The 18501-nt window shown below is 39.6% G+C and overlaps 1 protein-coding gene across 2 annotated transcripts in view; it reads right to left on the reverse strand.

Moving 5' to 3' along the window:
- GRM8 (glutamate metabotropic receptor 8) overlaps positions 1-17131 on the reverse strand; it is a 349602-nt gene extending 332471 nt beyond the window's left edge. For both annotated transcript variants that reach the window (XM_031046301.2, XM_005146095.4), the window contains exon 1: positions 16622-17131. In XM_031046301.2, coding sequence (XP_030902161.2) covers positions 16622-17131 — 510 coding nt within the window. The remainder of the gene's footprint in view (positions 1-16621) is intronic.
- Positions 17132-18501: the final 1370 nt, after the last annotated feature.

Genomic DNA, 18501 nt, shown 5'->3' on the forward strand with positions numbered 1-18501 from the left:
TGTAACATATGCACAAGCTGGTTTGAGGCAAGGCAACTCTACTTCTCCAGAAGTAGCGCAACCTTGGTCTAGTGCTACTGCATGTCTCATATCCTCAGGCACCCTGGTGCACTGCACAGGGTGGCAGCTGGGGCTGCAGAGCACTGCTCCCAGGCTCCTGCCATCATTTTCTGTTCTCCTTGGCATGTGGCAAAGTGCAGAATTCAGCTCTTACAAAATAGGAAAAAATATGTATGTGGTGCTTCTTTCTTTTTTTCCCTTAATCTTTTCAAAAGAAGCTTTTAGTGAAAACAGTGATATTCATATATGTTGACATCTAACTGCATAATTCAATTTTTTTTCAGTCAGTGGATCTGAAAAGTATTCCAATTAAAGTCATAACTACTGTATTCTTTCATTATTACCTGCAGAAAATGGTGGTTGTCTGCTGCTCTTGCCTCCTCCCCACATCCTGAGTCTTCAGTTAAGAATTGCCACAAACTTGATTGTTTATAGACATGCGTGTTAGATTTGAAAACAAAAAAGCTTCCATCACAGTCCAATTATTTTATTTGTCCATCTGACATTACTTTTATGGTTCATATTCTGTATGTTTTAATATTTTAATGGTCTTTAGTGTATTATATTGAATCGCCTGGAGCACTGCTGCAAGTAAGAACTGTAAAGTAAAATAAAAAATTATTTATTATTATGACATCAGCCTGCCTAAGTAACTATAGTATCCACAATATTCACAAACAGCCTGAAGAAAGAAAGACAAATACAACTGTCAATAGCTACTGTGGGAGGTCCTCCAGTTTTCCATATTTAAAACAAAAATCTCCAGACTCCTTCTATAAAGCCCTATGCATAAAACAGATCAAAAGTAATTTCAAGCCTGTATGTCAAGGACAGAAACCATCTATATTTTATGACAGTATGTAAATAAGACAGCTCATGGCATGGGTTTTGCACATACTGCAGAGATATCTGCTCTAGACCCTGAAAAACCTGTTTGGCATGTAGAACATTCAGAAGAGAGATGGTCAGTGCTATACAGCAGCAGGTGGTTAGAAATTCCTAGTCTTTGGCAGCCACTCGGTCTTCATCTACAACTGACGAACATACATAAGCACTTCCAGAGGTCCACTTAGACTTCAGATGCACAGGAGATGATTCAGCCATTCATATGAATACAAGGGTCTGTCCTTGAGATCTGTGTTAAAAGAGACAGCTGAAGATGGGGGGGGGGGGGGTGTGTGTGTGTGAAACAAATCTTGTGTTACTATTCTGGACAAGATTTTCAAGCATCCTCTTAAAGATAAAAGCTTGGAAACCCATGGCTAAAGCTAAATGAATGTTTCAGTATTAAAATGTGCTTCATTGCTAGGTTTCCCCATGGCATTCAGCAGGACTTCTTTAAAGGTTTTTTGTTGGTTCTGGTCTCTGTCACAACACATCTGTTATTTTTTTTTTGTAATTTATCCTCTCAATGCACTTGTTCCAAAAGGAAAAATGAGGCTGTAGTAGCTGCCTGTATTATACTTAATAGCCTGGTAGTTACAGTACTCACCTGGGAACAACTAACCATTGAGTTATAGGGCTTTTGCCCATGAAAGTCTCTCCTGCTGAAGCTGCTCATGTTTTCATAAACAATTAAGCTTCCATTGGACCTGCCTGAGTGTAATTCACCTTATGGTCCAGTATACAGCGAGGAACAGGGATAGGTAAGTTCAAATCATTGCTCTAATGAATATTTGATGAATTTTGGCATAGATGAAATAAAACTTTCCCATTGTGAAGGCTTATCAGCAGTGAATAGACAGCATCTGGCAGCATCAGCATTAACTTGCATACAGCTGTTCAGAGGGAGGAGTTTTCAAAGAAGTAGATCACAATCACAGGCCTCTCTTGAGGAGTCCTGAGATTAGTGCTCTCCAGGGAAAGGTCTGAACACAGGAGATTGATGGAATAATACCAGTTTGACAAAAAGAAAATCATGGGGTAGAAGTTCAGGGGAGCTAAATTATAGAGAGTGCCCCAGCATCCCCACTTCCACAGGGCTCTCATCCTCTTTGACAGGGTTATGAATTTTTACTATAAAACAGCTTTGTCTGTTGCTGTGGGGAATGGAGTTGAGCTGTTTCATCTCTGACACTATATTTAATTCCCTGCTCTGAATCTAAAAGGAAGGATTTGCCCAAGAGCCTCGTATAAGTCGTGAGTAAACATAACACTGTGATAAAAAGAGGGGCATCATCACTTAATGAATGATACCCAAAACTGGCATTTGAAACCTATCATCACTTTCTATTTAATTGTAAGATTTCTGAAATAGAAATAAGATATTTTGTTATTACTGAAATAGAAATAAGATATTTTGTTTCACATGGGATATAAATTAACATTTAGCACAAAACAAAGACATTTTGGAGAGCTGTCGTCTACAAAATAATAAAAAAAGCAAAACCAACAACCAAAGTCCCCAAATCCCCATTCAACATGATCATTTTGGTTCAAATTAAAATGTATGCTTATTTTAAGTTCAGCTGTCAAACTGACTAATTATTTGCCCAGCCTTGCTCACAATATTGCATTCATGCTTGAGGTATATTAAAAACAACTGAAAAGGAGGAAAATTAAAAATAGAAATTGCCTTTCTGAAAGGTATGGAAGGCTTTCTTTGCTGCCGATCCACTCCTGGCAAATAGATGTGGCAGTTGTTTACCACACAGCTGCCAAAAGTTGCACTATTCATAGGGATTTTTACTCAAGCTAGAGATAAGCAAACAAAGTTATAATGAAATCGCCATGAAAAATAAACAAAAAAAAATGGTTCCTGAGACATCAAGAATTAAACTGGAGTAATTGTCAGCTACAAATCTTCTACACAGATGATTTGACTGTCACTCTTCTCAAGCACTGAAGAGCAAAAAATAATGCACTCCGCTAAGTAGAACATACCTAAGTAGACATTGGCACACCTGTCTTAATTTTCTTTTATCCTATGTTCCTTAATTTCATGCCTTGTTACAATAATGGCAGACATCCATTTTCCCCAGTCACTCTACTATAGATGGCAGACATGAGTTTTAACAATTTTAATTTTACTGGGCAATAATCCAAATATTTTTTCCCTAACTCTGAGTCTCTCATTCTTTGACTGTCATGGTTTCCTAAGGGGGATGTAGAGCCTCTGACTGTGGGCCAGGCAGGCTTCACCACTTCCTCCAGAGGCTGATGAGTTGCATATTTAAATCATACAGTGAGTTGGATAATCCCCTTTCATAGCAAAACCCAGGGGAGGGAACTCTGTAAGAGGATACAAGGAATCCCTCATTAAGAACTAGTTATCTGAGGTACTTATATGCCACCACCTCTCACTCTTAGACGTGATTATCCAGGAGCCTTTATATTCATAAATCTCTTTGGGAACAGAAGCACTATAACCAAGGAAGTGGGGTGGGAGGGCCCTGGACTTCAGTCCTCCAGAGCCACTGGGCACCCAGCTCCAGAGGCACCAGGGATCAGGCTGAGGATTCACTTCTGCATGACCTGCCCAAGGTCACAGCGAAAGTCTGTGCTGAAGCAAGACAAAGGATGCAAGCCTTCAGTGGGCACCACCTTACAGCAAGGGAAGCCTGTCACACTCAGACTTTGCAGCTTGCTATTGAGCCAAGTGACCCATCCCAAAAATACCTTGTGCTTTCATCAGCATTTTACATCTTACTCGCATTCTCTCCTGCATGACAGAATCAAAGATTATTTGGTGCAAATGCAAAGACGCAATAAGATAATTTGAATGATGAATCTTTATTCCTGAAGCACAAGTCCTTTGCTATTCAACCTAAAAATAGAAATAAGGAGAGAAAAAAAAAAAAAAGAAGAAAACCACAGGCTTTGAAACTTGGCAGGAATGGCAGGAAATCATACCTTGAGTCACAGGGCATTATCAGCATCAGTTCCAACTGCAAGCTTTTCCTGCTCCCATATACAGCACAGCTACCCTCCCTTCATATTCCAGTACCTATGACTAGCCCTAGAGATACTGTTCTCTCTTTGCAGTGCATCTTGTTTCAAATACCTTACACATCCGATGTGTAATGCTGTTCACATGCTGTTCACGAGCTGAAAATGCTGTTCAGTTGGTAATAGAGATGTGAACTAGCTCACAGATGATGAGTTTTTGCTGTTCAGATGTTTGGCTAAAGAGTTCCTAGTGCCTGAAACAACAGCTCTGACTGTATTTAGGTTTTTCAACTTTGAATTGTTTCTAACATGCACCAAAAGAAATGCTGCTTAATAAGATAAATATTTACACTTAAAATTCCAACAGGCATCCTCAAATTCTGTCCAACAAAGACGATATCAACACAGAATTTTTCTCTCATGTTTCATGCCTTCTAATAGCTTTTACTTTCATTACAAACACTTCAGTTCTGCCTGAACAGAGCACAAAGAGAATCAGCCCTTTAATCCTCAGGACAATAGAGGTTTTCTTCTCACTTTGGAAAGTAAATACAGCAGCTGGTAACTTTTAAATCCTGTGCTTTATTATTCAAAGGATTGAAAACAGAGCCATTAAAGTTTGGAGTGGAAAACTGACTATTTTACATAGATAATTTTCCTGATACAGAATTATTTTTTATACTTCCATCCAGTTTAATTTTCAGAAAAATAGGAAGTAGGAAATTTCTCCTGTCCTACACAACTGGATTAACCTTTAGACAATATATAACAAGGTACTTCTTGGCAACATTTTTTTCTAACCTGTATTTTTCCCTCCTGAAAAAATATCCTAGATATATAACCCATGCTCTATCTCCTTTCTTATTAGAATTTGGAGTGTTATGTTTGCAGTTAGTCCATATTATAAAAGCCACTTTGCAGATTGCCAGCACCCTCAGGATAAGTACTAATACATAGAAACAAACCATCTTTCTTCTAATTGAATAGATCCATATCTCTTTGCAGACTGAGAACAAAAGAGCATCACAATGATCATATCTGAAAATGCCACAAAGCAATAACTGAGAACCCACATCCTCTTCTGTTACGCACCTGTTGCATTCCTGTACTGAAATAGAAAACCTACTGACAGTAATACCAACAGGATGTAATACTGCATGAATGTAAGACATTATTTGGCTCTGGATAAATCCAGTTTTACAGTGGCATAATTCACTGCTTGCCTGGTATTCATTCTCATATAAACACACCTAGAAGTGACACAAAAATCAGTCTCTGTTTCCCTTTTGGATAAACAATTCAACAAGAAGGTCCTATCCAGCTGGCTACAGAAGAACTACATTCATAGTAATTTATGTTACTTTTCTGCTGTTCCTGAATGCAGCAGGAGTCAGATAGCTGAATGCTAAAACAAGCCATACTCCTGCAGCAAGGATTCTGCAGTCCTGGGATTCCCTGGCCTTCGCGCTTTCCATTCAGTGCAAGATACCAGACCTGACAGCCTGTTCATCTCTTTCTGCAGGACAGTCCCAGACACTACAGCAATGAGCACAGTTTGAATCCCCTGGATTTTTTATGTTCCTTGTCTTGGATTACCAAGATGCATTCTCTTTTCTCACAGCACTCTCTTGAAAGGTTGTTTGGACTATGTACTGCACAGCAAATGACTTTATGATAATATAATAACATAGCAAACATACATATACAAAAAGCATGCATGCATACTTTGCATATTCCTTCCTTTCTGTTATTAGCCAGTATGTATTGTCTTCTATAGCAGTGCATTCCAAAATTTCAACCCATGTTCCATTTCACCTAATAATCCTTTCATATATCATCCAAATAAGCAAGTCATAAGACCTCCTATAACTTCACCAGCATTCATATGGCACACCTTCTAGACTGGTGAGCCCGTTGTCCAGATGACAGCCCTCAAGGAAGTCAGCTCTTCTAGAAGGGCACTTCCTGTGTTTCAGCACTATTGATAAAACCGAAGCACCAAAAGAAGAAATAAGAATGGCAAGAAAGCTAGCCCTTTCTTCAGAGATTTTCTCAAGCTTTGTTTTGGAAGTGTCAAGTCTGGAGAACTATTGGAGGCATCTTTGAAATGTTTCTCTAATAAAACCCTAACTACAGCTGTGGTGATAACTTTTCACTAAGACTTTAGTATTTCAAAGGACTTTACAAACAAAAACCAAGAAAAGTTATCAGAGTAAAAGTAACAATCACTGTGAGGGATCAGTGCCACCATAATGCAATGGGCAGAAGACTGTAATGCCACTTAAAATGTGACAGAGCCATTACCAAAGTAAAAAAAATAACAAAATTTATAATGCACTTCTTTCAGAATGATACCCAAAATGGGCTGTCAATCATTTGCTACTTTTAAGTTGACAGAAGAACCATGAGCATAAATGTACCAGTGAGGAGGGAATAAAAGATCCTGATTCTGTCTCTACAAATACTACTGCTGCACAACCAAATGTTGGAGGCACCTTCTGTGAAAGAACATATGCCAAAACTCAAAATATGAATTATTACAGCTCAGAGAAATCACTTCTTGCTCCTGCTCTGCAGTCTAAAGCTACAAAAGACATACAATAGGAGGAGCGATTTCACAATACCGTGGCATGTCTCAGCATTGCTATCAGAAACAATTTATTTGAAGAAGAGTTTAGAGCCAGGCATCTACCTGAAGTGCCATACAAGAAATACTACAGTGAAGTAAAAAGGAGACACTCTTGTTCCTTTAAGGCTTAATCTCTTAATAGATATCTCCCTTATTTCCTGTTATCCCTGTTCATAGATCCTACTCATAAGTTGCCCAAACTCCAGCTCTTCCTCCTGCTGATCCACTAATCCTCTCAACCTACATAAACAGAGACACAGTCAGAGCCTTGCTTATTAAGCATGTCTGAAAAAAATCTGGTTTGAGATTGTGGAATGAAAAACTTGCATGAAAAATATTGGGAACAGTGGTCAAAAAGTAAATTTTCCTAAAATAGTAAGAGAGAGAAATGGAGCAGGTGGGAAATGGAAGAGAAAATTATATGAATGAGATTCCTCTCACAGGAAAGTGAGGAAGCAATTAAGAAACTGTCACCACCCTTGCACGTGTTTAAAATCTTATAAATGTGTATTACTTCCAAGCAAGTCTTCTGAAGCATTCCAGTGAGAAGAGGTTCTCTCTGATGAAAGTGCAAGCAGACATCAATCCATCATCTTTCTGCAAACATGAAAGATGCATTCACACACATAGACCTGATCTAGTCCCTCTCTGAAAGCATTTTACTCTCCCTATTTAGGACACAGGCAGCCAAGGGCAAACAACCTCCTAATTTAAGGCCTCACTTAAATGCTTAATTGTCCTGTCAGAAGGATAGGGGACATAATATCTTGCTGGGAGCATATGTAGGTCCCAGCCCAGAGGAGCATTTTGCTCTTGGCTATTTAATTCATTCATGTGGAATTAGTGTCCTTCAGTAAGACTTTTGTTTGGATGACTATTTCTCTCTGATAAATGCTAGCAAACACAAGGATATACATTTAAGCACCCTAAACCAGTTGAATCCTAAAAGCACAATGTGCTTTAGGGAAAATAATGAGGATGGAAATACACAAACCCACAAAATCTACCAGTTGGTTGTTACACACAATAGTGCCTGGTTTCTGATGACAGTCAGAATGCAGGACTATTCATATTGCACAGCTGTCGCTCTACTGAAACAATTACCCACCAGGGAAAGGAAAAAAAGCCTCAATTTAGTTCTCATTATGACTAATAAAACTAACATTGCTGTACTAAAACACTGAAAATGTATCAATGATCCTTGCAGTGTCTTGGCTTCCCTTCAGTGTGATGTAGGAGCAGAGGAGCTCTGTCCTGAAAAATCAGCAGTGACGTTTCCACTAGTAAATCACATCATTTTAGAGCACATCCCTCAGCAACAACTCAGCTGCTTCCACTGCTAGACTGTCAGGATGGTTCGTAACTCAGATGCAACCTGCGCCAGCCGAGTCTCATGATTTCCAGACAGGCGTCAGAAGTCAGCAAGAATCATTCCCTCCCAGTAATCTGCATGCAGCCCCATGTGCTGGGGGAATAAAGGAGTTTGTGACACAGATGTGGATGTCTGTGACACCTGGCCTTAGTGTCAGGGAACTGTGCCAGGTACATTTTGTTTACTAGAAGAGACATAAAAAGTGCCTCCTATTAACACAACTTCTTTTAAAAAACCCCACTGCAGAGTTTGTGTTTCTGTGCATAAGTGATTTCTGGTTGAAGTGCTAGACTCAACCTTTTGGTCTTCTCTTTTGTGAAATTATTACTAATATCTGTATTATAAGTACTATTTAAGAGATAATTCAGGGCCTTCTGTCACATACAAAAAAACCCTAATACCAAAAGTTCCTACCGAGGTAGAAACTCGGCAAAACTTAGCCATGAAAGGGTGAAATAATTCTCTCTGCATATGCAGCATCCTTCACGTGGAGGAAAGATGGATATATATAAAGATATATATATGGATATATATAGTCCCACCTGCCCTCAGGCAATTAGAAAGGAAAAATCAGACCATTGATCTTTAATAGCTACACTGTCTTTGTAAGGTACTCACATACAGGTTATGGAATGACATAACAACATCAACATTTTAGGCAGCTTCAGCTTCCCTACAGAAACAGGGAAGACATCTAAAACCATTTAACAAACAATAATAAAGCTTTCTGTTGTTCCTTAGAAATGGTTAAACATAAGCAAATCAAAATGACAAAAGAGAAGCACAAAAAGGTCAAGTGATGCTTCTGCAGCCCCATAGCAAGCCAATGACAAATATGGAAGACAATTCAGAAAACTAGATTGCCCCTTTGTTCTAACTACTAGTTACAGTTCCATCCAAGAATGTGAGAAGACTAAAAATATTAAATCTTTAGAGGAATATTTAAAGGAACTAATATATTGTAAAATACTAAATGAATGCATCGAGTTGCTTTTGTGCTCCCTTATCTCAAGCATCTTAGCACAAATAAAATTTGATCCTAATCAGTGCTAGCAATTTCACAGAATCTGAAAACCTATTATTTTCTCTAGCTGCAACTATAAAATCTCCCTACTGTTTCATTATTGATACTTGCAAATATCTGTTGCACCTACCTTGGTGCTGACCTGGCATTTGTCTCTCAACCATAGCATACTTAACCTGGTACTAGCAATAGAATTATGGTTGAATTAAAAGAGGGTTTTGGATAATCAACTATCCACTACCATGGAAACATAAAGAGATATGAATGTTGTTTCTATGTAAAAGCTGAATTATGGGGGGAAAATGTTATAATGACGTTTTCCAGCCAATACCAGGACAAGATGCTCAGGCATTAAACAGATATGTGCTTGCAATAAGCTACAAAAAACACCATAAAATTAAAGGGGATGTGTTGGCAATGGGTTCCCTTTACAATTAAAAATGATTCAGAAAGTACAAATATTATCTAGAACAAAAGTAAAACAAATCTGCTCATCTTAAGAGCTGATTTCAAAATGTTTCAGTTGTCTTCTCCCTACTAACAACAATTTTTCTTCACACTTCACACAAGACTTTCCACATATGTTTTAACCATACAAAAAAAAAAATCATCCTATTTCATCTTATTTCAAATTTCAAAAGCTGTGCAGCAGAAAACGTTATCAATAAATGTAGTGTGAAACAGTGAACAGAAAATTGATATATTTTAATTAGTGTGGCACATTTTTATTAATATCTTGGGTAAAATTCTTGAGCCTGTTCTTCACTTCTTATAAGGTATATGATAAAGCTCTTCCATTATGGAAAGGCCCTACAGTCAGACATGGAACAGACTGACTCCTGCATCCACCTGGGGCCTCTGAATTCAGTAATACTCATGAGGTGCAAAAATGTCTATAGATAGAGACAGGATGAAGATCTGTGTATGGTTCAGGTTGCTTCACAGAGGTATGTATGTACTTTCTGCGGTTATGTGAGAAAATGTTATTACATTTCATCTACATCATATTCTCTTCAATCATGAGATGTATTTGATTGCCACAATTAAATACAGAGCTCCGTATTTAGGAAGTTCATTGAGGTTATCCTCTGTGCGATGGCAATTCCCTCGTTTCTGGGAGACCCATCTGCTCTTTTGTGCAGGCCTGGAACACAAGGCAGCAAAGGAACTGGATGGCAGCCTAATGTAAAAAGACACGCAATCAAGCCTGAAAATAGCATCATCCAGGTAAAGCCTTGCTAGCTGCACAGAGCTACCAAAGATATGTGTTAAAACCCAAAACGAGGTAAGGAAACAATCAAAGAAAATAAACACAATGTTGATGGAATTAATGTATTCAGTTCCAGATTTACCGAAATAAAATATGCCTTGCAATTTGGATGGTTGTAAGTAAAGTTGAAAGAGTAACTCCATAATGTCATTTGTACTTGTACTTCTGAGGAGGTAAAGCTGTATGAAATGTATAAAGCAACTGTGCATGAAGTGAATATTAGTCCCCCCAGATGGCAACTATTAAAGTGGATTACAGAGGTACAGCAAGAAAACCAAAAATAAGTAGTAAGACATTTAGTCTTGGAAAAAAAGAGGAGAAAACAGAAGGCAAAAAGCAAGGCATGGCAAATCAATCAAGATAAGGAAAGGAACAAAATTGATGATTAATACTTTGGCTTTATACTCACGCATATAAATATATACATATAAGCTTAAGATCACAACTTACCAAGCATACTGTCCACTTATCTCAATTCACATGAAACCATCATCCCTAGGCTGTTCCTAGTGTGACCCCAGCTAGAAGATATGTGTAGGTGACAGATGGAGTGTACCAAGGAATTCAGAAATAGTGTGAGGTTTTCAGATGGGAGGACACTAGCATAAACAAATGTCTCTCATTTTTTCCAGCAGATTTTAACCACTGTCATGAGCTATTCAGACATTGAACAAGTAGAATCTTTGGATACAAGGAACATGATACATGGAATGAGCCCAGTTAGTCCTTTTTTCCTCCAGGCCAAGTCTGGAGGGACCAGGAACAGCCCAGATGCTTATGGGTGTCACAAAAGGCAGCTAACAGATACCCCCTGGCCATGCCTTGAATGTCCTACAGGAAACCAAACTTTCAGTGAGACAAAGCCAAGCAAGGGTGTAAGAGTGAGATTTTGACTGATCTAGTCCATAGAAAGTTTGTCTCGTGCTAGTGAGAGCTGGCCAGCTGAGACAGGCAGCTCTGCAATAGATCTACCAGCCAAACAAACCAACTTGGCAGAAGGATTTCCAGACTGAAAAGAAAAATTCCAACCCAAATACCAAACACTCTCACTTTCCATTACTCAGAGGAGCAGGTCCTAGTGCACCAAAAGAGAGAAAAGAGGCTGGCCCATACCTGTCTGTCCTGTTTCTACAGTCACTGCAATGGGAAACACTAAAAAGCTGTCAGGGCCCTGAAATGCACCAGTGGACCTCCTTTCCCTAGCCCTGGATTTGGCTTCATGTGTTCAAGGTCACTTCTAATGCTGTACAGGTACACAACCCTGGATCAGCCCAGGAAAATGTCTAAGTTGAGAGGAAGCGCAATGAGTAGCCTCATAGGACATCTGTTTACTTCCTCCACTTGGCAGCTGCTCAGGCCCTTGCCTTTAGCTCATGCTTGAGATATGCTACTGGCCTTGTATGTTGCTGATACTGATCTGTCTTCCTGGCTGATCTTGGACATGGCTTGGTACTATGGACTTACCTACAAGTCACTGAACTATGGTTACATGTTTTGTTGTTCTCATGCAGGTGAGGCTGCAAGACCACTGCCCTTCTAGCGTTGCTGTCCTCTCAGATCCTGTCTCAACTGCCCTTGTGAAGCAGCCTACTCCTGATGTTCTCTGATAAAAATAACTTAGAATGAGCCATCAGCTTCAAGTGGGGACAATCTGTCCAGAGATCCATGAAGAACTGTTTAAGTGGGCAGCTACTCTGTTACTGCCGAACACAGTTCTGTGCTCGCCTTGGAAGGTCCTTTTCTTTGTCCACTGTATTTGCAGGAAGTTCTGAAAGCTTAACAAGCAACTATTTCACGCAGTCTTTTTGCATCTATCACCAGAGTAATGTAAGACAAAAAGCTGCCTCCTTGCAATAGTCCAGGAGTCACAGGTCCATTTTTAAACAGTCAATACCTTGAACAAGGGTTTTCTGCTTATAAAGTGCCTCTGAAAAGTCTAAATCCATCTGAACCTTAATGTTTTGAACCTTCTTTTTTTTGTCATTTTTTATACTGTCCTCCCTTCCCTCTTCTCATGAAAACACTTGAATAAAAAGGTATCATGACTACCAATCAGTTTATGTTATCCATCAGATCATCAGATAGGACTACTGACCTGTATATTTAATGTTGTAAAATCAATACAAGAAAAAAAAAGAAAGTCAAGAAAAATGAAAAGCAGCAGCATAAAAATCTGAGCAGCTGAGCACAGTATTTCTCAGGCTATCTTTTTCTGTGTACTCATATGGAACATATAACATGCTTCTTACAGTTTCATCACAAATTAAAACTTCATTGGATAACAATGTTCTCAAAAACGATGTAGTCCTGACATTTAGGATCTTCAGAGCAGATATTAAAGTGACACTGAACTTCAAATTACATGTTCAACTTCCTGAATAGTACTGTTAGACAGAAATATGGATGAATCGCACTCATCCTGGGTCTAATGGAAACAGGCATTTGCATGACTGTGATCACCAACTTCAATGAAAGCACAGGCATTTACACCAGCTGAGTACATACCAAGATGCAGTAAACACAGCTTCCTACCTAAAGCCTTAGTGAGCCTTTGTGAGCAAGGTCTTGGTCCTCAGCTACAGAGCTGTGGGGATGCATCAGCTGAGATTCAGCCCATGCCCTCGTTCTGAGTACAAGACAAACTGGATTATACTTCTGTATTTCTGGCAAACAACCCTTAATTTCCTAGTCCTCTTGACTATAACCACCATGAATAGTTTCTATACTGCTGCTGAGCGCCTTATCAAGAATCCTTTACTCATGCAGAGATCATATAATGGTTTGGGTTGGAAAGGACCTTAAGATCATCTAGTTCCAAACCCCCTGCCATGGGCAGGAATGCAACACACTAGACCATTTCACCCAAGGCTCTGTCTTACCTGGCACAGAACACTGCCAGGGATGGAGCATTCACAACCTCCCTGGGCAACCCACTCCAGTACCTCACCACCCTCACAGTAAAGAATTTCTTCCTTATATCCAATCTAAACTTTCCCTGTTTCAGTTTATTACCTCATTACCCCCTGTCCTATCAGTACAGAGTCCCTCTTCAACATCATTATAGGCCCCCTTCAGATACTGGAAGGCTGCTATGAGGTCTCCACGCAGCCTTCTCTTCTCCAGGCTGAACAGCCCCAACTTTCTCAGCCTGTCTTCATACGGGAGGTGCTGCAGTCCCCTGATCATCCTCGTGGCCCTCCTCTGGACTTGTTCTGACAGTTCTATGTCCTTTTATGTTGAGGACACCGAATTGCACACAATACTCCAGGTGAGGTCTCACAAGAGCAGAGTAGAGGGGCAGGATCACCTCCTTTGTCCTGCTGGTCATGCTTCTTTTGACACAGCCCAGGATACGGTTGGCTTTCTGGGCTGTGAGTGCACACTGCTGGCTCATGTTCATTTTCTCATTGACTAACACCCCCAAGTCCTTCTCCACAGGGCTGCTCTGAATCTCTTCTCTGCCCAACCTGTAGCTGTGCCTGGGATTGCTCTGACCCAGGTGTAGGACCTTGCACTTGCCATGGTTAAACTTCATGAGGTTGGCATCAGTCCACCTCACAAGTGTATCAAGATCCCTCTGAATGGCATTCCTTCCCTCCAGCGTATCAACAGAACCACACAGCTTGGTGTCATCTGCAAACTTGCTGAGGGCACACTCAATCCCACTGTCCATGTCACCCACAAAGATGTTGCACAAGACCGGTCCCAACACTGATCCCTGAGGGACCCCAGTCGCTACTGGTCTCCAGCCGGACATTGAGCCATTGACCACAACTCTTTGCATTCTGCCATCCAGCAAGTTCTTTATCCACCATGTGGTCCACCTATCAAATTGATGTCTCTGCAATTTAGAGACAAGGATGTCATGTGGGACAGTGTTGAATGCTTTGCACAAGTCCAGGTAGATGACATCAACTGCTCTACCCCTGTCCATCATTTCTGTAGCCCCATCATAGAAGGCCACCAAATTGGTCAGGCAGGATTTCCCCTTAGTGAAACCATGCTGGCTGTCACCAAGCACCTTGTTGTTTTTCCTGTGCCCTAGCATGCCTTCCAGGGGAACCTGCTCCCAGATTTTGCCAGGCACAGAGGTGAGACTGACTGATCTGTAATTCCCCGGGTCATCCATTTTCCCCTTCTTGAAAATGGGGGTTATATTTCCCTTTTTCCAATCTTCAGGAACTTCACCTGACTGCCATGATTTTTCAAATATGATGGCCAGTGGCTTTGCAACTTCATTTGCCAGCTCCATCAGGACCCACAGACAGATTTCATCAGGTCCCATGGACTTGTGCAGATTCAGGTTCCTAAGATGATCTCAGAACTGTTCATCTCCTACAGAGGGCCTAAGGTCTTCACTCTCACATTCCCTGCATCTTCCTTCCAAGACTTGAGATAACAGATCTACTTCTGAGAGGAAGGTGTAAAAACAGACTTCAGATGCAGGTTCAACATCAGACATTAAAGGGTATAATTTGTCATTTTTTACATTATTAAGAATATTTGTGAAGGATCTATAATTAAAACTAAAAGAGATGTCTCCTCCTTTTGCCAGCAGCTGTGTTACATCAATTAAATGGATAAATAAGATCCTTCCCCAGAGGGGATATCATGTGACCCTCTATTGATTAAGACTGCAGTAGAATGTTATTTGCAATCTTACGGCATAATGCAAATCAGGAGGTAGCTGTCATGGTTTCAGAAGATAAATTGCAGCTATCTTAGACAATTCATAGACCTCTTCCCTTCTTGTTGCTATTAATTCACAGTTAATGCAAGTCTTAAAAGTCTTAGTTTCTTAAATCAGTCAATGGCACTGTATTCAACTCAAAACTGGGTGTAAGTCATAGTCTACATGTCCCTGCATTATAACGTGTATTAAACTGACCATTCCATCTATAATTAGTTCAGAACTATACACTATATAATTGGATAACACAACTTCAAAAAAGTTCGTGAAATTAAAAATAGACACCTCCAGCAACCTGCATAAGTGTTCCCAGGAAAGACAGGCCTCCCGACCAGGCACAGATCCAGAGGTGCCCACCATATAGAATATTTTAAGTCTAAGCTCAGTTTTGTGTACTTGATTTTCACAAGCTAAACATATGGCTGGAACAAGTCCACTACTCAGAAACCTGTGCAAGTAATTGCAGCTACAGATCAGTTTTGAGATTGTAACGAACACCAGACCACAACCCAGAAGACACTTTGCTCCTCTGTTGAACTCTAAATCCATCATTATGCCTTTCATGGGAGAACCAGAGGGAAGGAAAACAATCTCCATTTAAAGGACTGAAACACTCTGCCAATTTGAGAAACCTTCAAAAAAAGAGGAAATATTTCCTTAATTCTACGCGATTTCTCAGTTACAACAATTAGAAAACAAGTGCAATGCTTCTCAAAACACATACCAGCAGTATTTAACATTATCAGAATATTCTCTAGCAAGAATAGACCCTAACGAAAGGATCTTTAAGTGGTCTTTAGTGGTTGTGAAGTTATAGAACATAAGGTAAGAACAGAAGGAACAAGTCTGAATAATAGCAGACAGTAGAGCAGTAATAGATTCAGACAAAAGTTACAGTCATTCTGTGTGTAGAAAAAAGTGCTCAATCTACCATCATCTGTTTGCCATCGCACAGGATTAAAAATTAAGTGTCTGCTGCCTGATCTGTTCCAGCTAAGTCAATTGATTAGAATGTGTTCATCTTCACATTTGACTTAGCAAGTTTAAAAGTGGCAGGTTTGCTTTTCCATTATTTATAACATCAGAGCTTAACAAAATACATGGAAGGAAACACCAGTAGAACTACTGACCAAAAGTGATCTTGAAAAGTGATAACAAAGTCTGTAAAAAATATTGCCTTGTAAAAAATATGGAGAAGGTTAAGATTTCAAAGAAATCAAAGATAATTCAGTACACTTCATTTGGCTAGACATGCACATCAATAGCACTACGTTATTACTGGCATATCTTGTTATGTAGGGAAATTATCTGATCCTCCTACAAATGGATTTCTGTTCAAGTCTTCTATTTCATTCTCCTGGAAATTTGGGAAATTAATCTCAACCTATTCATAATGAGTATAAACACTTAATACAGAGCAAATGTGAGTAGTAAATAAATAAGGATATAAATTCCTAAAGAGTTAAATCATGCTCTGGTTGTTTACAACTTCAAAAGAGGCATTTGGCACCCTAAAATACGTCTGCAATCATTGCTCTTTTCTTTTTCCCCCTTTGCTTTGAAATGGCAAACCAGTCATTTTAGACTTCTGAATATGAAGAAGTCCTCTCTTTTTTGAAGATAACACAATCACTTCACTTACTTCATTATGCTTGAAATCTAAAAGACAGGTAGAAAGTGTTACTTACCTTAAAAAGTCTTAAAATATTTGCGACCATAATGGACACTGAACTTGCTGCAGCACCTATCACACCTGATATCTTGTCCGGCTTAGTGAAAATAGGTGGGTCACCATTAGCACACTTCACATCTGAACCATCTTTTTCTATCAATGCTTGCACAAATGTTAAGGACTGCTCCAACGCATAAGTGTCTCTGGAACATGTATCAAGGATCCGGACACCTAAGGTGATATTGGCAAGAAGATCAGGGTCTTTGTTAATCTGATCAACTGCATACAGCATTGCCTCTAGTCTGTGGATCCCTTTCTCTTTCTTGAGCTCCCCACAAGGCACCCCTCTATCCCCTTTTGCATGGACAGGGAACAGTCCTCCCAAGATGATGTCCCCATCCAGTCGGATGGAGTGGGCATATTCCTGGCCATGAGTTCTTTGCACCAGGGTGAGTATCCAGTAGAATTTGGCTGTTAACAGGAAAAAACAATGGCAGGAAACTAATCGTTTTCCTTCGTATATCATTTTCTCTGAAAACGTTGTTGCTCTCCAGTATCCAGATCTTTTTCTTGCTAAAGGATGAGGTTGACCATTTGAAGCTGCACTTTCTAGAGGCTACCATCAGTGCCCAGTAAGTAATATAGAACCATGTGGTAGGTAGAAAAAGGATCTCAGCAGAAGTACATAAAATGTGTTTTACAAAAGATGTCCACAGATGCCATAAGTCGGTCAGCTTTTCTGAGAGTTGGCTTTCGATTGCTTTTAGTTGATGGCAGAGTGTAGGGTCGTATGTCTGGTCCTGGTGTTAAGAGGACGTTAGTAGCTTATGTCTTTGTATTTTGCCCTACAGCTGAGGTACTTCTGGGGAAAGAAAAAAAAAAGAAAAGAGAAATACCATTTAGTTCAGCAGTTTTATACATGTCACACTGTATTTACTTTTGAATATGAGCTATATCGCCTAGGTTTTACTTTCTATATTCTTTAAGAGTGTAATTCTTGGCCTCCTGTGAATTTGAACACCTGGCTGAACTGTACTACAAGCTGGGAAATTGATGACACAAACAGTGCAAAAGCTCTGTTTGGGAACAAAACTTATCCTGGTGTTCAGATTCCAAACAGTAATTCTTATATTTACCTTTGCATTGCATGACATCCAGAAAAAGATTTGATCTGTAGCACATTTTTTTCTGGTTTGCTGTATCATTCTGTTCCTGCCTACAGAAGTGCAGTAACTACTTAAACTCTCACTCACAGTGAGGTTCCATTTATTACAATGGAGTAATCAGAGTTCCTGAATTTAAGTAGGCTCTTCAGCCACTGCAGTACAAGCATATTCAATCAATTCATTTAGATACTAAACTGATTATTTCTCCAGTGGAATTAATTTTTTTCTGGGTTTACTATATATCTAAAATGACTTCCAGATAATTCCTAACACTGAATTACTTCTATGAAAAGGTAACAGATTTCTTAAGCAAAAAGAGCACAATGTATTCTGTTAGGAAACCAGCTGAATATCCAGTATTCCCTTTCCAACATTCTACTTGAACTGAGGTCCAACATTAACAATCTCTCTAGTCTCTGCTTGGATTTGGACCACATTAAATAGGAGCAATATTGCACTCCTGCTGACATATGGGGAAGTCCCACTGATTTTAACGAGATCAGGATTTCAGCCTACATACCTAAACACCTGACTGTTATAAATATCTCCAAATTGGCCCAACTAATTCTTAAGTGAGTGGTATTTATTTCAATATTTAATAAAACTACATATGCCTGAAGAAATTTTTAGACCTCTGAGGAGAGAGGTAATTCATTTTACCTGATACTAGATAGGTACACTGCGGGCAGCTGCATCTGAGCCAGTCTCTCAGCATCTGCTATAGGCTACA

The sequence above is a fragment of the Melopsittacus undulatus genome, chromosome 5 (assembly GCF_012275295.1).
Source record: "Melopsittacus undulatus isolate bMelUnd1 chromosome 5, bMelUnd1.mat.Z, whole genome shotgun sequence".
NCBI classification, from domain to species: domain Eukaryota; kingdom Metazoa; phylum Chordata; class Aves; order Psittaciformes; family Psittaculidae; genus Melopsittacus; species Melopsittacus undulatus.